The 15,311-nt window shown below is 42.6% G+C and overlaps 1 protein-coding gene and 1 long non-coding RNA gene across 18 annotated transcripts in view; both read right to left on the reverse strand.

Moving 5' to 3' along the window:
- LOC130523718 (NACHT, LRR and PYD domains-containing protein 12-like) overlaps window positions 1-15,311 on the reverse strand; it is an 88,548-nt gene that overhangs the window by 25,210 nt on the left and 48,027 nt on the right. For 9 of the 17 annotated variants that reach the window (XM_057029199.1, XM_057029200.1, XM_057029198.1 and 6 more), the window contains one exon: window positions 260-433. The exons of 5 other annotated variants lie outside the window; for them this stretch is intronic. In XM_057029199.1, the coding sequence (XP_056885179.1) occupies window positions 260-433 (174 nt within the window). Of the gene's footprint in view, window positions 1-259; window positions 434-639; window positions 814-2,639; window positions 2,814-2,923; window positions 3,101-15,311 lie in introns of all 17 variants that reach the window. 3 more of the 17 variants (XM_057029205.1, XM_057029201.1, XM_057029202.1) reach the window with 3 other exon arrangements.
- On the reverse strand, window positions 8,712-9,274 carry LOC130523738 (uncharacterized). The gene is made up of 2 exons (XR_008949989.1): window positions 9,018-9,274; window positions 8,712-8,977 (listed from the first exon to the last, which is right to left on the reverse strand). It is a non-coding gene; the product is annotated as an uncharacterized LOC130523738 (long non-coding RNA).

Consider the following 15,311-nt stretch of genomic DNA (forward strand, 5'->3'; position numbering starts at 1 on the left):
GCACAACCTGTCTTAGATGACTTCCTGTCTCCCTCACCATCTCCCTCCTCGTTGGCTGGTGTCTACAGGCACCCTCACCTAGTTTTGTCTCATTTTGGTTACCATCTGTCGGCTTTTTCATTGTCCTTAAATCAATTTATCATGAATAAGTGGTCCCCGTGTGGCCCTCCCTCCTGAAGGAACTGGGCACAACACACACACTCAGAAAGTGTGAGGACCCTCGGATGGAATAATGGACATTTTTGAGAATGGTGTTTACCTCAGAGTTTCCAGTCGGCAGTTTGGATCCTGGAGAAAACCACAGAGCAGCTTCACTCCTGAATCCTGCAGCTTGTTCCAACTCAGGTCCAGTTCTCTGAGATGGGAGGGATTGGACCTCAGCGCCGAGGCCAGAGAGCCACAGCTGATCTCTGATAACCTGCAGCGCTCTAATCTGAAAAATGCAGGATGAGGTTATACGGTGCAGGTCTGCATGTTATCTGCGTCAGTACTAAACCTACGTTAGTTCTTAGTTGGGTCAGACCTGAATTCACGATATTACAAGGAATTTTTTTAATGTGGTGCATCACAGCAGTGTTGAGAACAGCCTCACTTCACCATCTTAGCAGCTGGTATATAGGTAGAAAAATGAAGACTGACCTGAGCCTCTCCAGTTTACAGTTTGGACTCTCCAGTCCAGAACAGAGCCGCTTCACTCCTGAATCCTGCAACGTGTTGTGGCTCAGGTCCAGAACCCTCAGATGGGAGAGGTTGGACTTCAGAGCTGAGGCCACAGAATCACAGCTGGTCTTGGATAAACTGCAGCCACATAGGCTAAAATAACAATTATTTTGAGAGAAGACAAATAAAAATCAACATGTACCAGAGCAAAACACAGCTTCCAAGCAACAAACCTCTGGTCCTGCACCGGCTTATCTGCCGTATGTTCCTATTTTGGGTTCTTTCAGGGCGGTTGGACAAGATCTACACCGTATGTAAAGTGTGTGTGGGTCAAAATACCTTCCAAGTTTGTGAGACCACATTTCTCAATAGCACTCAACTCTTGTCAGGAGTTGGGACAAAGCGACCCACTCCTGATAGCTTGTGGGCGATGCTGCAGCGACCCTGCAATCCCTACACTCTCTGGTGAAACCAAATCAAAGGTTTTAGACACTGCTGGATGCTGGAAGGGTGGCTATAGTCTGGACGCATCGTTCCCCTGACTGCACATTTCTCCAACAATGATTGGCAGCTGGTGTCACTTGTTCTCCAGATGAGAGAAGGAAGAGAGCCCCCCCACAGTGTGTTTGATTGCCCCACTGCAAGCTCAGTGCTGCCAGAAAACATTGCAGGAGCATCAATTCCCCTCAGGGCATCAACAAGGAGCTCAGGAAAAGGTGCAGCTGCCACCTACTAGAGACAAGCACACTGAGCTGAGATTCAAAGCCCTCTCCTCCCAAGAGAAGAGCTTGTTTGTTGGAGGCTCTTCTGGGCGATACCTGGTGCCACAGCTCCAGCTCAGCCCGTCTCTGGAGCTGAGGTGGAGCTTAGCAAGTTTCATGGTTCTCCACCACTTCCTCTCGCTGAGGACCTTCTCAGCTGGTGGTTTCTGCTCCACCTTCCAAGTTGAGCAGGTGATACTTCTGCATTCCTGCCACCAGTGTCTCTGCAGAAAGACTCTTCTCTACTGTTTTATATTCGATTGTAGAAAATTAGGATTTTTGGTTGATGTCTTAGATGTTGTTGACTAAGAGCAGGTTTTTCTTTAATAACATAGAGAGATTCGATGAGAAGAGCAAATGTATTATTTTATGAGCTACTTCCACTACTATTATATACACATACTTCCATATTGTCTTAGATTGCAAGCTGCATTTATTGCATCGTTCATAGAAAGTCATATTTGTGAGGAGAAAAACTCAAATAAAGTCATTTTCTTTAATGACCATTACAACAGAAGGAGGCGATGAACAAACAGATTTATATAAAAATGTGTGAAAACTTATGGATGGAAACCTTTTTAAAATGGTTGCATTGTGTAGAATCGGTGGAGAATCAACTTGTTGACTTCTGATTTGGACTCCAATGGAAGTGAGGTGCAACAATTGTGGATGCTGAAAGCTTCAGATCTTCATGAAGGTTTCTGTGGTTGGACTGACCTGCTGCCCCTTTAAGAGGGAGGCAGGTTTGGGCTTCTGGCTGGAATGAAGCCACCTAAGATGAGAATGACTGCAGGCTTTCGGTACCAAGGTTTAACAGGGTGCTCACTTCACACTTGGGCTTTTCTCTTTTTTGGGATGGCTTTTCTCAGGAGAGAAGGGGCATGGCACACTGCAGCAGCTTTCTTTTTGGGGTTTCTAGTTTTCCTTCTGATCTTTAAAAGACAGGAAGAACCATTTTTGATTGGTCTGAATGTTTGGTGGTTTTGTGGCCAGCCTAAAATAAAACAAGACAAATCTACAACTGATACTTCCTTTCTAGTCATTGATGACCATCCTCACATGGGACAGATTTCCACAACCATTTAATACTGCAAATCTGTCCTGTGTGGTCTTTTTTCTGAGAACTGTAACACTACGTTTATAACAAAGATCAAACATGGAAACAGTTATTGTCTAACTAGTTACACCTGGGAAAGTACTGGATCATCTCTGACTGACCTGAGAGTCTCCAGCTCACAGAGAGGATCCTGGAGAAAACCACAGAGCAGCTTCACTCCTGGATCCTTCAGCTGGTTCTCACTCAGCTCCAGAACCCTCAGATGGGAGGGATTAGACCTCAGCGCCGAGGCCAGAGAGTCACAGCTGATCTCTGATAACCTGCAGCACCCCAGCCTGGAAAAGGAATAAATGGGGCAAATAAAAACACATTTCTAAATCTGAAATTGAAGAGAAAAGCAGAAAATGTAAAGAAATTTAGAAAAGACCAACAGAGGCCTCCTGACCTGAGCGTCTCCAGTCTGCAGTTTGGATGCATCATTGCAGAAGACAGTAACTTTACTGCATCATCTGTCAGGCTTTGGTTCCAGATTAAGCTCAGCTCCCGTAGATGAGAAGGGTTTGACGTCATTGCTGAGGCCACAACTTCCCAATGACTCATTGAAAGAAAACTACCAAACAGTCTGTTGTGTATGAAACAAAAATAGTGAGTCAAACTTTGGGATTTCTCATCAACTCATCTGAGAATCTACCTCAACACAAATGTAGCTCATTTCCTGGAAAAGCTAAATTCAACACCGTAGAGCAACAGTTTGAACGACCATCAGATCTGAAATGCAACTGAATTATTCTCAACATTTGTCTTATTTTAGAACAGCTCATAATTACTCAATATTTAAAATGATTATAGCAAATGGTTTAAAGAAACGTGCATCTTTTTATCTGTCTATCGGCTCTTTGGATATTTTGCATTTCATCCAGTTTGTACGATCGTGCGTCAAGTCTTAATTCAGCGATCCGATCGATGACATCAGAGTCTCTGGTTGCATCGATTGCCCTCAGCTTCTGTTCTATCTGCCTGTTTCCCTTCAAATCATTTTCACTGCACCTTTTGTTGCTAGTGATGAAGTTGCCACCTAACGGGTGTGGAAAGGCTCAAACAACTTTGTGGGTCACATAAAGGCTCCAAACGGAACCGCCACAAAGACCTAAAACACCCATTTAAACCAACGAGGCCGGCTGTTTTTACGTTGAACAAATGAAGCAAAATAGTCACGTGTCATTAGTTAAAATGTGTTTTTCTGTCGTTAGAATACGATGTATACAAACAAACAAAAGTTATTTAATGACATGACAGTAATTTCATGATAGTCAGTTAACTTGTGGCTCCTATTATTCCTGCCTTATGTTGGTTTGTCTGGATTGACCTTTGAACTTATATCCAGCCAGTGTTGAACATTTCTGGATGAATTGTTGTTGTTTTTAATTTATGGACGCTGCAATGGAGATAAAGAATTGAAGGAATGACCACTGGAGGGGGTATTGCTACCTGACATGATCCACTCGCTTGATTTAAACGCCGATGTCCGGCCCCAAAAATCTTTACTTACTCGAACTTCCTGCAGTTCCTCACAGCTGGAATCAGGCGACGTCGTCCCTCCTCTGAGGTGTTGTACTGCTGCAGGTTCAGCTCATCCAGAACCTCCTCTGACATCTGCAGCAGGTAGGCCAGAGCTGAACAGTGGATCTCTGACAGTCTCCTCTGTGATTTCTTCTCTGACTTCAGGAACTCTTGGATCTCCTGATGGACTGACTGATCCTTCATCTCCATCAGACAGTGGAAGATGTTGATGCTTCTGTCTGGGGAGATTTTATCACTGTTCAGCTCCTTCAGGTTGTTGAGGACCTTCTGGATGGTTTCTGGGTGGCTGTTCCTCTGATCCAACAGTCCACCCAAGATCCTCTGATTGGACTCCAGAGAGAGACCATGAAGGAAGCGAACAAACAAGTCCAGGTGGCCATTTTCACTTTTGAGAGATTTCATTAGTGCTCTCCTGAGGAAGTCATCAAGAGATGTGGCTGGATGTTATTTGTAAACAACCCAGCAAACCCGGAAAAGCGGTTTGGTTTTGAATATTTTAGGAACTGACTTATAACCGCTGTGTCTTTCCTGGTGTAACAGTGGAACATGTAGACGGCAGCCAGAAACTCCTGAACGCTCAGATGAACAAAGCAGTAGACTGATTTCTGGAAGATCACACTCTCTCTCTTGAAGATCTCTGTACAAACTCCTGAGTACACCGACACCTCGGAGACGTCCAGTCCACATCGCTCCAGGTCTTCTGAGTAGAACATGATGTTTCCTTTCTCCAGATGTTCAAACGCCAGCCGACCCAACTTCAGAAGGAGTTCTTTATCAGCCTCAGTCAGTTCCTCTGGTCTCTGCTTTCCTCCATACTTCTGCTTCTTCCTCTTTATCTGAACCATCAGGAAGTGTGAGTAGAGGTCAGTCAGGGTTTGGGGCAGCTCTCCTCTCTGGTCTCTGGTCATCATGTCCTCCAGAACTATAGCAGTGATCCAGCAGAACACTGGGATCAGACACATGATGTGGAGGCTCCTGGAGGCCTTGATGTGTGAGATGATTCTCTTGGACAGATCTTCATCACTGAACCTCCTCCTGAAGTACTCCTCCTTCTGGGAGTCAGTGAAGCCTCGTACTTCTGTGATCCTGTCAACACACGAGGGAGGAATCTGATAGGCTGCTGCAGGTCTGGAGGTGATCCAGATGAGAGCTGAGGGAAGCAGGTTCCCCGGATGAGGTTCACCAGGAGCACGCCAACGGACGATACTTGTGTGACATCAGAGATGACCTGATGCTTGTTGAAACCCAGTGAAAATCTGCTTTCATCCAGGCCATCAAAGATGAACAGAAGTTTCCAGACAGTCAGATCTTCTGCTCTGATCTTCTGTAATGTTGGATGGAAAACATGAAGCAGTGAGAGAAGACTGTGCTGCTCATCTCTGATCAAGTTCAGCTCCCTGCATGAGAGCGGAAGCACCAGACTGATGTCTTGGTTCTCCAAACCTTCTGCCCAGTCCAGACTGAACTTCTGCACTGAGAAGGTTTTTCCAACGCCGGCGACACCGTTGGTCAGAACCACTCTGATGTGTCTCTGTTGCTCAGATAAGACTTTGAAGATGTCCTGGCACTTGATTGGAGTGTCCTGGATGTTCTTCTTGGAGGTTCTCTCAAGCTGTCTCACCTCATGTTGTGTGTCCACCTCCTCACTTTGTCCCTCAGTGATGTAGAGCTCAGTGTAGATCTTGTTCAGCAGGGTTCCACTTCCTGCTTCATTAGTTCCTTCAGTCACATGTTCACATCTTCTCTTCAGACTCATCTTATGACCTTCTATCACCTCCTGCAGATCACTTCCTGAACATAAGTAAACCAATGATTTCCATCTATAATAAATCATCAACACAACTACAAATTCATGACATCACAAATTAAATCTCATATTGAACAGTTTTACTTTGTTTGGGCTTCATTTCAGCATCTCCAGATCTGCTTCCAGATTGTGAACAAGAGGACTCTCCTGGTGGAGCTGACTGGTCCCAGTTTGATAGGATGTGCTCCCCCCTCTCACTATGAAACACATCTCTATTAGTCCTTTGATTTATAGGATGAAAGAACCTGATCAAGACTCAATATTGTTCCAGCATTTATGTCTGAATTCATCTTTCAGTTTAAACCTGATTCTTGTTTCTAATCAACAATATTCACATTAAGTCTGTAACTATATGACTGTCTGAGGTTTAAGTGTTAAACATCTCCAATAATAAACTCACAACCTGCTGCTGTTAATGTGACTAACAGCTGCCACACAAACACATCATCACGCTTTAGTTTTCTTACATTTCCTCTGAACTTCTGAAGTTTAATATTCTATATTTGGACCGGTCACTCTTCAGGGACACCCTGCTGGGCACTGTGGACTTGCTCTGTCCTCGTCCATCCTGAGGAAACATCAGAAATAGTGATGAGACTGTGATGAAGGTAAATAATCTGTAGAGGTTGGAGTTAAATAATCCCAATTCACTGCATTTTTATCAAACAGGAACATTTCTAATCCATTCTGGATAACAACTGAATCAATAAATCAATGATGTCTCTGTATCATTTTCATGTTTTCAGAGTTTAAGCTGCTTTTTTTAACTGTTCCCTGCAGTGAGAAAAGAACTGGCACCTTTTCCAGCCCCTCATCCTGCAGCACTGAATGTGCTCTAAAGTTCTTTCCAGAGAAAACGTCTCTGCACTTGCAGCAACATGTTGTAGTCATGGATCCGTGAGGAGAACCGGATACAGGAAACGCCCCCACTTTGATCCCAAAACCCAACTGGTGGCCAACGGTGGTCCGGCAACGACGGGGACGCTGGTCCATCGGCCCACAACACTGGTTTTCCACAGGCCAACATGGTGAAAGGACTGTCTTCAGCTCAGCCACTAAATTATCTGGTGCTACATAAACGTACTAGTCAGGACTTTTTAACTTCCCTCATTTGTTCCCCTCTTCAATTATTTCTATGATCCAAGTCCTCAAAGATCACTGCTCTATTTAAAATAGATGAAAGAAATGACACCCACTCCTGCATTTCTTTCACAGTGGTTCCACAACATAGAACAATAAACCACTGTGAGAAAATGTGCAACATGAACCCAAAATCCTGTTGGTGTCCTGTGATCCTGTGTGGATTACCGGTATTTAATTATTTTAAAGTTTATTGTCTTAAATAATACCAAAATATCCAGCTGTAACCTGGACTGTTGAACAACTCTAATAACTTTATGAGCTTTTCACCTGTCACAAAATGTCGCTCTTCCTGCTTCGTCTGAACAGAATAGTTTCACTTTCAAAACCTAATCAACAGCTTCATGGCGTATATATTACTACCATTAAAGCATTCTGGGAGGGTTTAAAGTTCTTTAGAATCAGTAGCAAAGAGCAGAAAAATAAACTAAACTTCACTTAGAAAGACTATTCAACTATAACTAAAGCCAGACTATAAGAATGTTAAATAAGACCTTTTCATTTATAATGTATAACGATATTTTGTGCTAAAACTAAATATGAAGTCTAGTTGAATCAAATCTTGATTTTATCTCCAAACACAACTGTCAATTCTTTTCAATAATGCTCTTCGTTTCCACTCACCTTGTCGGTCTTCAGTCTTCCTGCTTAGTCTGAAAGGAATACTTTTAAAAACTGGTTTGTTGGGTTCCCAGTTTCTGGGAACGTTGTTGCTGGTGTCTACCTGCAGGGGGCGTGGAGGAGCCGCTCATCAGCCACAGTGGCCCCGCAGACACACGCACCTGCGGTCTCTCTTCAATCTCCCGTTAGATTTAAGGACAGAACTCCCGTCTGCCAGCGGCGGAGGGTTTTCGGCCTCATGGCCAAACCCTGACTTCTGTGGCTTGACTATTTTTGAGAGTTTTCCTCGCGGACTTGTTTTGGACTCTCTCGAGGTCTCTCCGCCTCTCTGTGAACGCGGACCGAACTGTTCTTGTTCACTTTAAAATAAAGACGCTTTTCGGACACCATTCTCCGCCATTATTCAACCTGGTTAAATAAATAAGATTTATGATGCTTGACAGATTTGAAAGACTTGTAAAAGCAGCATATTTCTGCAGCCCTGGAGTCCAGGAGGAGCAGCAGAGGTCAGAATGTGTCGGAGCGCGTTTAACTATTGCCTGCAGTTCCTCGCGTGTCCACCGGGTGGAGGTAGAGCACCACATGATATTTCTCCTTTTTGGAACTTCTTCACCTGTCGCTCCCTTTAAGCTCTAAACTTTGCGATTCTGTGTGTAGTTTGTTGGTTTGAATATTTATGATGGATTTTGATTATGACTGAAACTGTCAATGGCCAATAGAAAGTTCGTCCATTTTTCTATTGTGTCACACATTTTCATTATTTGTCATTTTTGGGTCTAAACTGGGCCAGTTCTGTGAGCTGTTTTGCTTTTTCTGTGGACCAGATGTTCCAGGCAGGTTCCATCATCGGACACAGACGGAGACAGGTCACGTGACAACAGTCAGCCTTTAGTTCTTTATTACAGGAGGATCTGGTTTATATACAGACACGAATCTGCAAAATACTAAAAAGTATATGAACCCAAAGTACTAAAAAGTCTACATCCATGCACACGCGTGTATTAAGTGTTTATACACACGTGTGTGCGTACGTGCACACTGTATATTCATCTTATCACTCCCGTCAGAGAAGCACGGACCACAGTTCTTTTGACACAGATGATTTATTGGCACGACATCGCCGTAAACGCCATCACCACCGTCAAACTGTTTAGCACAACACACAATTAAACAGGTTTCACATACCGTATTGGCCCGAATATAAGACGGTGTTTTTTGCGTTGAAACAAGACTGAAAAAGTGGGGGTCGTCTTACATTCGCGGTCTAGACATTATACCCATTCACAACGCTAGATGGCGCCATATATATTTAAAGCGAATGCTGAACTTAACGTCCCAGGCCAAAGCGAACTCCTGTCACGAAGAAGAAAAATAAAAATAGCGGTAGCACGAAGAAGAAAAGTAAAAAATAGCGGTAAGAAAGAAAAGAGAAGAAATAAGAGAAGAGATAACAGAAAAGAGAGAAATGTAGCGACACTCTGGAGAAAAGTGGGTCGAAGATATAATCATTTGTTTCAGATGTACTGTAATTATTTTCTGTATAAAAATTACATTTGGTGTTCAAAAAGTCTTTTTTCAAACTTGAGTCTTGAAAAAGAGGGGGTCGTCTTATAATCAGGGTCGTCTTATATTCGGGCCAATACGGTATACAACACGTACAAACGCAACATAAGAAAAACAGATTACCTCGCTGGCTGCACCCCTGAGGGAATGAGTCCACCATGAGCAAAGAAAAACGTCTTCAAAAGAATGTCTTCTGCAACTTCCTCTTCTTGCAGTATTACCTCAAATAAAAGTTCGTGGAGTACCACATTAAAGGTCCGTCACTAACAAAGAACAGAAACCACTTCCGCCTCTATGATGTGTTAAATAAAGGAATTAAATATTCATAAAAATAAACAATGTTAAATAAAATATTCTACAGACATAAAATGACAACATAAATGATATTTATGGCAGTTAAACTCCCACCAAATCACAGTTATTGTGATTTCAATACACACTTTACACCTTTGCTACAACCTTACGTTTTAACGTAACATTTAATGTAACAGGTGAACTATGACACTTATTCTGCTTCAACCAATACAACAATCCCATCTGCACTGGGATACACTTCTGTCACCCTTGCCAGTTTCCACTGATTTCTTGGAGAACTGTCCTCACAAATGATAACTATGTCATCAACCTTCGTATCTCTCTTATCTGTTTGCCAGATTTGTCTCTGCTGAAGATTAAGGAGATATTCTTTCCTCCACCTAACCCAAAACTCATTTGACAGAAACTGCACCTGTCGCCACCTCTTACGCAAATACAGATCCTGCTTCACAAATTGACCAGGAGGGGGATACACTATGCTAGACTTCATCATGAGAATGTGGTTGGGAGTCAAAGGTTCGACACTTGTGGGATCATTTAAGTGTTCAATTGTTAGAGGTCTGCTTTTTTTAACTGTTCCCTGCAGTGAGAAAAGAACTGGCACCTTTTCCAGCCCCCATCCTGCAGCACTGAATGTGCTCTAAAGTTCTTTCCAGAGCAAACGTCTCTGCACTTGCAGCAACATGTTGTAGTCATGGATCCGTGAGGAGAACCGGATACAGGAAACGCCCCCACTTTGATCCCAAAACCCAACTGGTGGCCAACGGTGGTCCGGCAACGACGGGGACGCTGGTCCATCGGGCCCACACACTGGTTTTCCACAGGCCAACATGGTGAAAGGACTGTCTTCAGCTCAGCCACTAAATTATCTGGTGCTACATAACATACTAGTCAGGACTTTTTAACTTCCCTCATTTGTTCCCCTCTTCAATTATTTCTATGATCCAAGTCCTCAAAGATCACTGCTCTATTTAAAATAGATGAAAGAAATGACACCCACTCCTGCATTTCTTTCACAGTGGTTCCACAACATAGAACAATAAACCACTGTGAGAAAATGTGCAACATGAACCCAAAATCCTGTTGGTGTCCTGTGATCCTGTGTGGATTACCGTATTTAATTATTTTTAAGTTTATTGTCTTAAATACCCAAAATATCCAGCTGTAACCTGGACTGTTGAACAACTCTAATAACTTTATGAGCTTTTCACCTGTCACAAAATGTCGCTCTTCCTGCTTCGTCTGAACAGAATAGTTTCACTTTCAAAACCTAATCAACAGCTTCATGGCGTATATATTACTACCATTAAAGCATTCTGGGAGGGTTTAAAGTTCTTTAGAATCAGTAGCAAAGAGCAGAAATAAACTAAACTTCACTTAGAAAGACTATTCAACTATAACTAAAGCCAGACTATAAGAATGTTAAATAAGACCTTTTCATTTATAATGTATAACGATGTTTTGTGCTAAAACTAAATATGAAGTCTAGTTGAATCAAATCTTGATTTTATCTCCAAACACAACTGTCAATTCTTTTCAATAATGCTCTTCGTTTCCACTCACCTTGTCGGTCTTCAGTCTTCCTGCTTAGTCTGAAAGGAATACTTTTAAAAACTGGTTTGTTGGGTTCCCAGTTTCTGGGAACGTTGTTGCTGGTGTCTACCTGCAGGGGGCGTGGAGGAGCCGCTCATCAGCCACAGTGGCCCCGCAGACACACGCACCTGCGGTCTCTCTTCAATCTCCCGTTAGATTTAAGGACAGAACTCCCGTCTGCCAGCGGCGGAGGGTTTTCGGCCTCATGGCCAAACCCTGACTTCTGTGGCTTGACTATTTTTGAGAGTTTCCTCCTCGCGGACTTGTTTTGGACTCTCTCGAGGTCTCTCCGCCTCTCTGTGAACGCGGACCGAACTGTTCTTGTTCACTTTAAAATAAAGACGCTTTTCGGACACCATTCTCCGCCATTATTCAACCTGGTTAAATAAATAAGATTTATGATGCTTGACAGATTTGAAAGACTTGTAAAAGCAGCTTATTTCTGCAGCCCTGGAGTCCAGGAGGAGCAGCAGAGGTCAGAATGTGTCGGAGCGCGTTTAACTATTGCCTGCAGTTCCTCGCGTGTCCACCGGGTGGAGGTAGAGCACCACATGATATTTCTCCTTTTTGGAACTTCTTCACCTGTCGCTCCCTTTAAGCTCTAAAAACTTTGCGATTCTGTGTGTAGTTTGTTGGTTTGAATATTTTGATGGATTTTGATTATGACTGAAACTGTCAATGGCCAATAGAAAGTTCGTCCATTTTTCTATTGTGTCACACATTTTCATTATTTGTCATTTTTGGGTCTAAACTGGGCCAGTTCTGTGAGCTGTTTTGCTTTTTCTGTGGACCAGATGTTCCAGGCAGGTTCCATCATCGGACACAGACGGAGACAGGTCACGTGACAACAGTCAGCCTTTAGTTCTTTATTACAGGAGGATCTGGTTTATATACAGACACGAATCTGCAAAATACTAAAAAGTATATGAACCCAAAGTACTAAAAAGTCTACATCCATGCACACGCGTGTATTAAGTGTTTATACACACGTGTGTGCGTACGTGCACACTGTATATTCATCTTATCACTCCCGTCAGAGAAGCACGGACCACAGTTCTTTTGACACAGATGATTTATTGGCACGACATCGCCGTAAACGCCATCACCACCGTCAAACTGTTTAGCACAACACACAATTAAACAGGTTTCACATACCGTATTGGCCCGATATAAGACGGTGTTTTTTGCGTTGAAACAAGACTGAAAAAGTGGGGGTCGTCTTACATTCGCGGTCTAGACATTATACCTTCACAACGCTAGATGGCGCCATATATATTTAAAGCGATGCTGAACTTAACGTCCCAGGCCAAAGCGAACTCCTGTCACGAAGAAGAAAAATAAAAATAGCGGTAGCACGAAGAAGAAAAGTAAAAAATAGCGGTAAGAAAGAAAAGAGAAGAAATAAGAGAAGAGATAACAGAAAAAGAGAAATGTAGCGACACTCTGGAGAAAAGTGGGTCGAAGATATATCATTTGTTTCAGATGTACTGTAATTATTTTCTGTATAAAAATTACATTGGTGTTCAAAAAGTCTTTTTTCAAACTTGAGTCTTGAAAAAGAGGGGGTCGTCTTATAATCAGGGTCGTCTTATATTCGGGCCAATACGGTATACAACACGTACAAACGCAACATAAGAAAAACAATTACCTACCTCTGGCTGCACCCCTGAGGGAATGAGTCCACCATGAGCAAAGAAAAACGTCTTCAAAAGAATGTCTTCTGCAACTCCTCTTCTTGCAGTATTACCTCAAATAAAAGCTCGTGGAGTACCACATAAAGGTCCGTCACTAAACAAAGAACAGAAACCACTTCCGCCTCTATGATGTGTTAAATAAAGGAATTAAATATTCATAAAATAAACAATGTTAAATAAAATATTCTACAGACATAAAATGACAACATAAATGATATTATGGCAGTTAAACTCCCACCAAATCACAGTTATTGTGATTTCAATACCACTTTACACCTTGCTACAACCTTACGTTTTAACGTAACATTTAATGTAACAGGTGAACTATGACACTTATCTGCTTCAACCAATACAACTCCCATCTGCACTGGGATACACTTCTGTCACCCTTGCCAGTTTCCACTGATTTCTTGGAGAACTGTCCTCACAAATGATAACTATGTCATCAACCTTCGTATCTCTCTTATCTGTTTGCCAGATTTGTCTCTGCTGAAGATTAAGGAGATATTCTTTCCTCCACCTAACCCAAAACTCATTTGACAGAAACTGCACCTGTCGCCACCTCTTACGCAAATACAGATCCTGCTTCACAAATTGACCAGGAGGGGGATACACTATGCTAGACTTCATCATGAGAATGTGGTTGGGAGTCAAAGGTTCGACACTTGTGGGATCATTTAAGTGTTCAATTGTTAGAGGTCTGCGGTTTATAACAGCCATCACCTCATACAGAAATGTGCGAAGTGAAGCAGTGTCAAGTCTTTTAGCAGATTCATCCAGGATTGCAGTGAGAACACTTCTGATTGTCTTTATTTGTCTTTCCCATACACCTCCCATATGGCTTGATGATGGGGTGTTCATTAGGAACTCACATCCATATCCCTTCATTTGTTCATGGTTCAGATCTTTCATTGCATTCATGAACTCTCTTTTCGCACCTACAAAGTTTGTGCCTTGATCACATCTCAGCTGTCTCACATTCCCACGGATTGCAATGAATGTGCGCAGCGCATTGATGAAAGCATCTGTGGTAAGATCATCCAACATTTCTATATGTACGGCTCTTGAACACATACATGTAAAAAGGAGACCATATTTCTTGAGTTCTTTTCTTGCTTCCTTCATGTAGAATGGTCCAAAGCAATCTAGGCCACAATATGTAAATGGAGGAGTACTTTCCATCCTGTCTTCTGGCAAATCTGCCATCTTTGGATCTTGTGTGTTTCTTCTGTACTTTCTGCACATCATACATTGTGGATGTGTGAGGCAACTGCACTGCTGCAGCCTATGATCCATATTCCACTCGATCTTAGTTCATTTACAGTTATGCCTCTTCCTTGATGATGCACCTTTTGGTGGTAATGCTTGATAAGTAAAGAAGATACATGGCTTGTCTTAGGCAAAATGACAGGATGCTTGACATGTGGGTGAAGACTAGACCTTGTCAAACGTCCTCCTACCCTGAGCACACCATGCTCATCCAAGAATGGACTTAGCTTGTGTAAGTTGTTTGTTTTATCCTTAGGTCTTACTTCCTTGCATTGCTTTATACCTTTGATCTCAGAGTTGAATGCTTCCTCTTAGACCAGTTTAATAATGAAAAGCTCTGCTTCCTGTCTTTCTTCAATGTTTGTGGTTTCATTAGTCTTAGCTTTGAGACCCTTTCTTTGCTGTACATATCTTTTAAGATAGGCGATGGCTTTCACAGCTCTTCTCCAGTCAGAAAACTTTGATAAACAATCAAGCAAAGACTTCTCTTCCTTTGCTTTTGTGTTTAGAACCTGAACTTTCCGTAGCTCTGGATCATCATCTTGGATTTCTCCCACCTTGATATTTCCTGCAGGTAGGTCCTGTTTCCATAGAAATTCTGGGCCAGTGAGCCAATTTGAACTGACAAGCTGATGTGCCATCAGGCCCCTTGAAGCGTGATCTGCCGGGTTATCTTCAGATTTCACATACTGCCATTGCTCAGCATCAGTGATGGACTTAATTCTTTGGATTCTGTTTGCGACAAACACTTGAAACCTTTTGGCATCATTGTTTATATATCCAAGAACGACCTTGGAGTCTGTCCAAAAATATTCTTGAAGACCATCTATATCAAGCTCATTTCTGAGCATGACACTCATCTTTGCTGCTACCACCGCTGCAGACAACTCAAGGCGCGGTATAGTAGTTACTTTGGTGGGAGCAACACGCGCGCTTTCGCCATCACTAGCGAGCAATGAACCTCTCCCTCAGCACTAACTGCTCTGAGATAACTACACTCACCATGTGGGGAATATACCAGGCTGGATGATTGTTGAGTTCTTCTTCTGGGACCTTTTCTGCATCACCACATGTGATGATGTCTTGCATGAAGTTAATGTAATCCATGCAGTATTGTTTGTCTCTCTTGAGCTTTCGTTCTAGACACTTCAAACGATGAACAGCACATGGCATGTTATTGGGTAAGTCTGGCTTGTCTTGTTTAAAGGGTAAGGGCATTTCATAATGACCATCCGGTTTATGTTTGATTC

Source organism: Takifugu flavidus, chromosome 4, assembly GCF_003711565.1.
Source record: "Takifugu flavidus isolate HTHZ2018 chromosome 4, ASM371156v2, whole genome shotgun sequence".
Taxonomy (NCBI): Eukaryota; Metazoa; Chordata; class Actinopteri; order Tetraodontiformes; family Tetraodontidae; genus Takifugu; species Takifugu flavidus.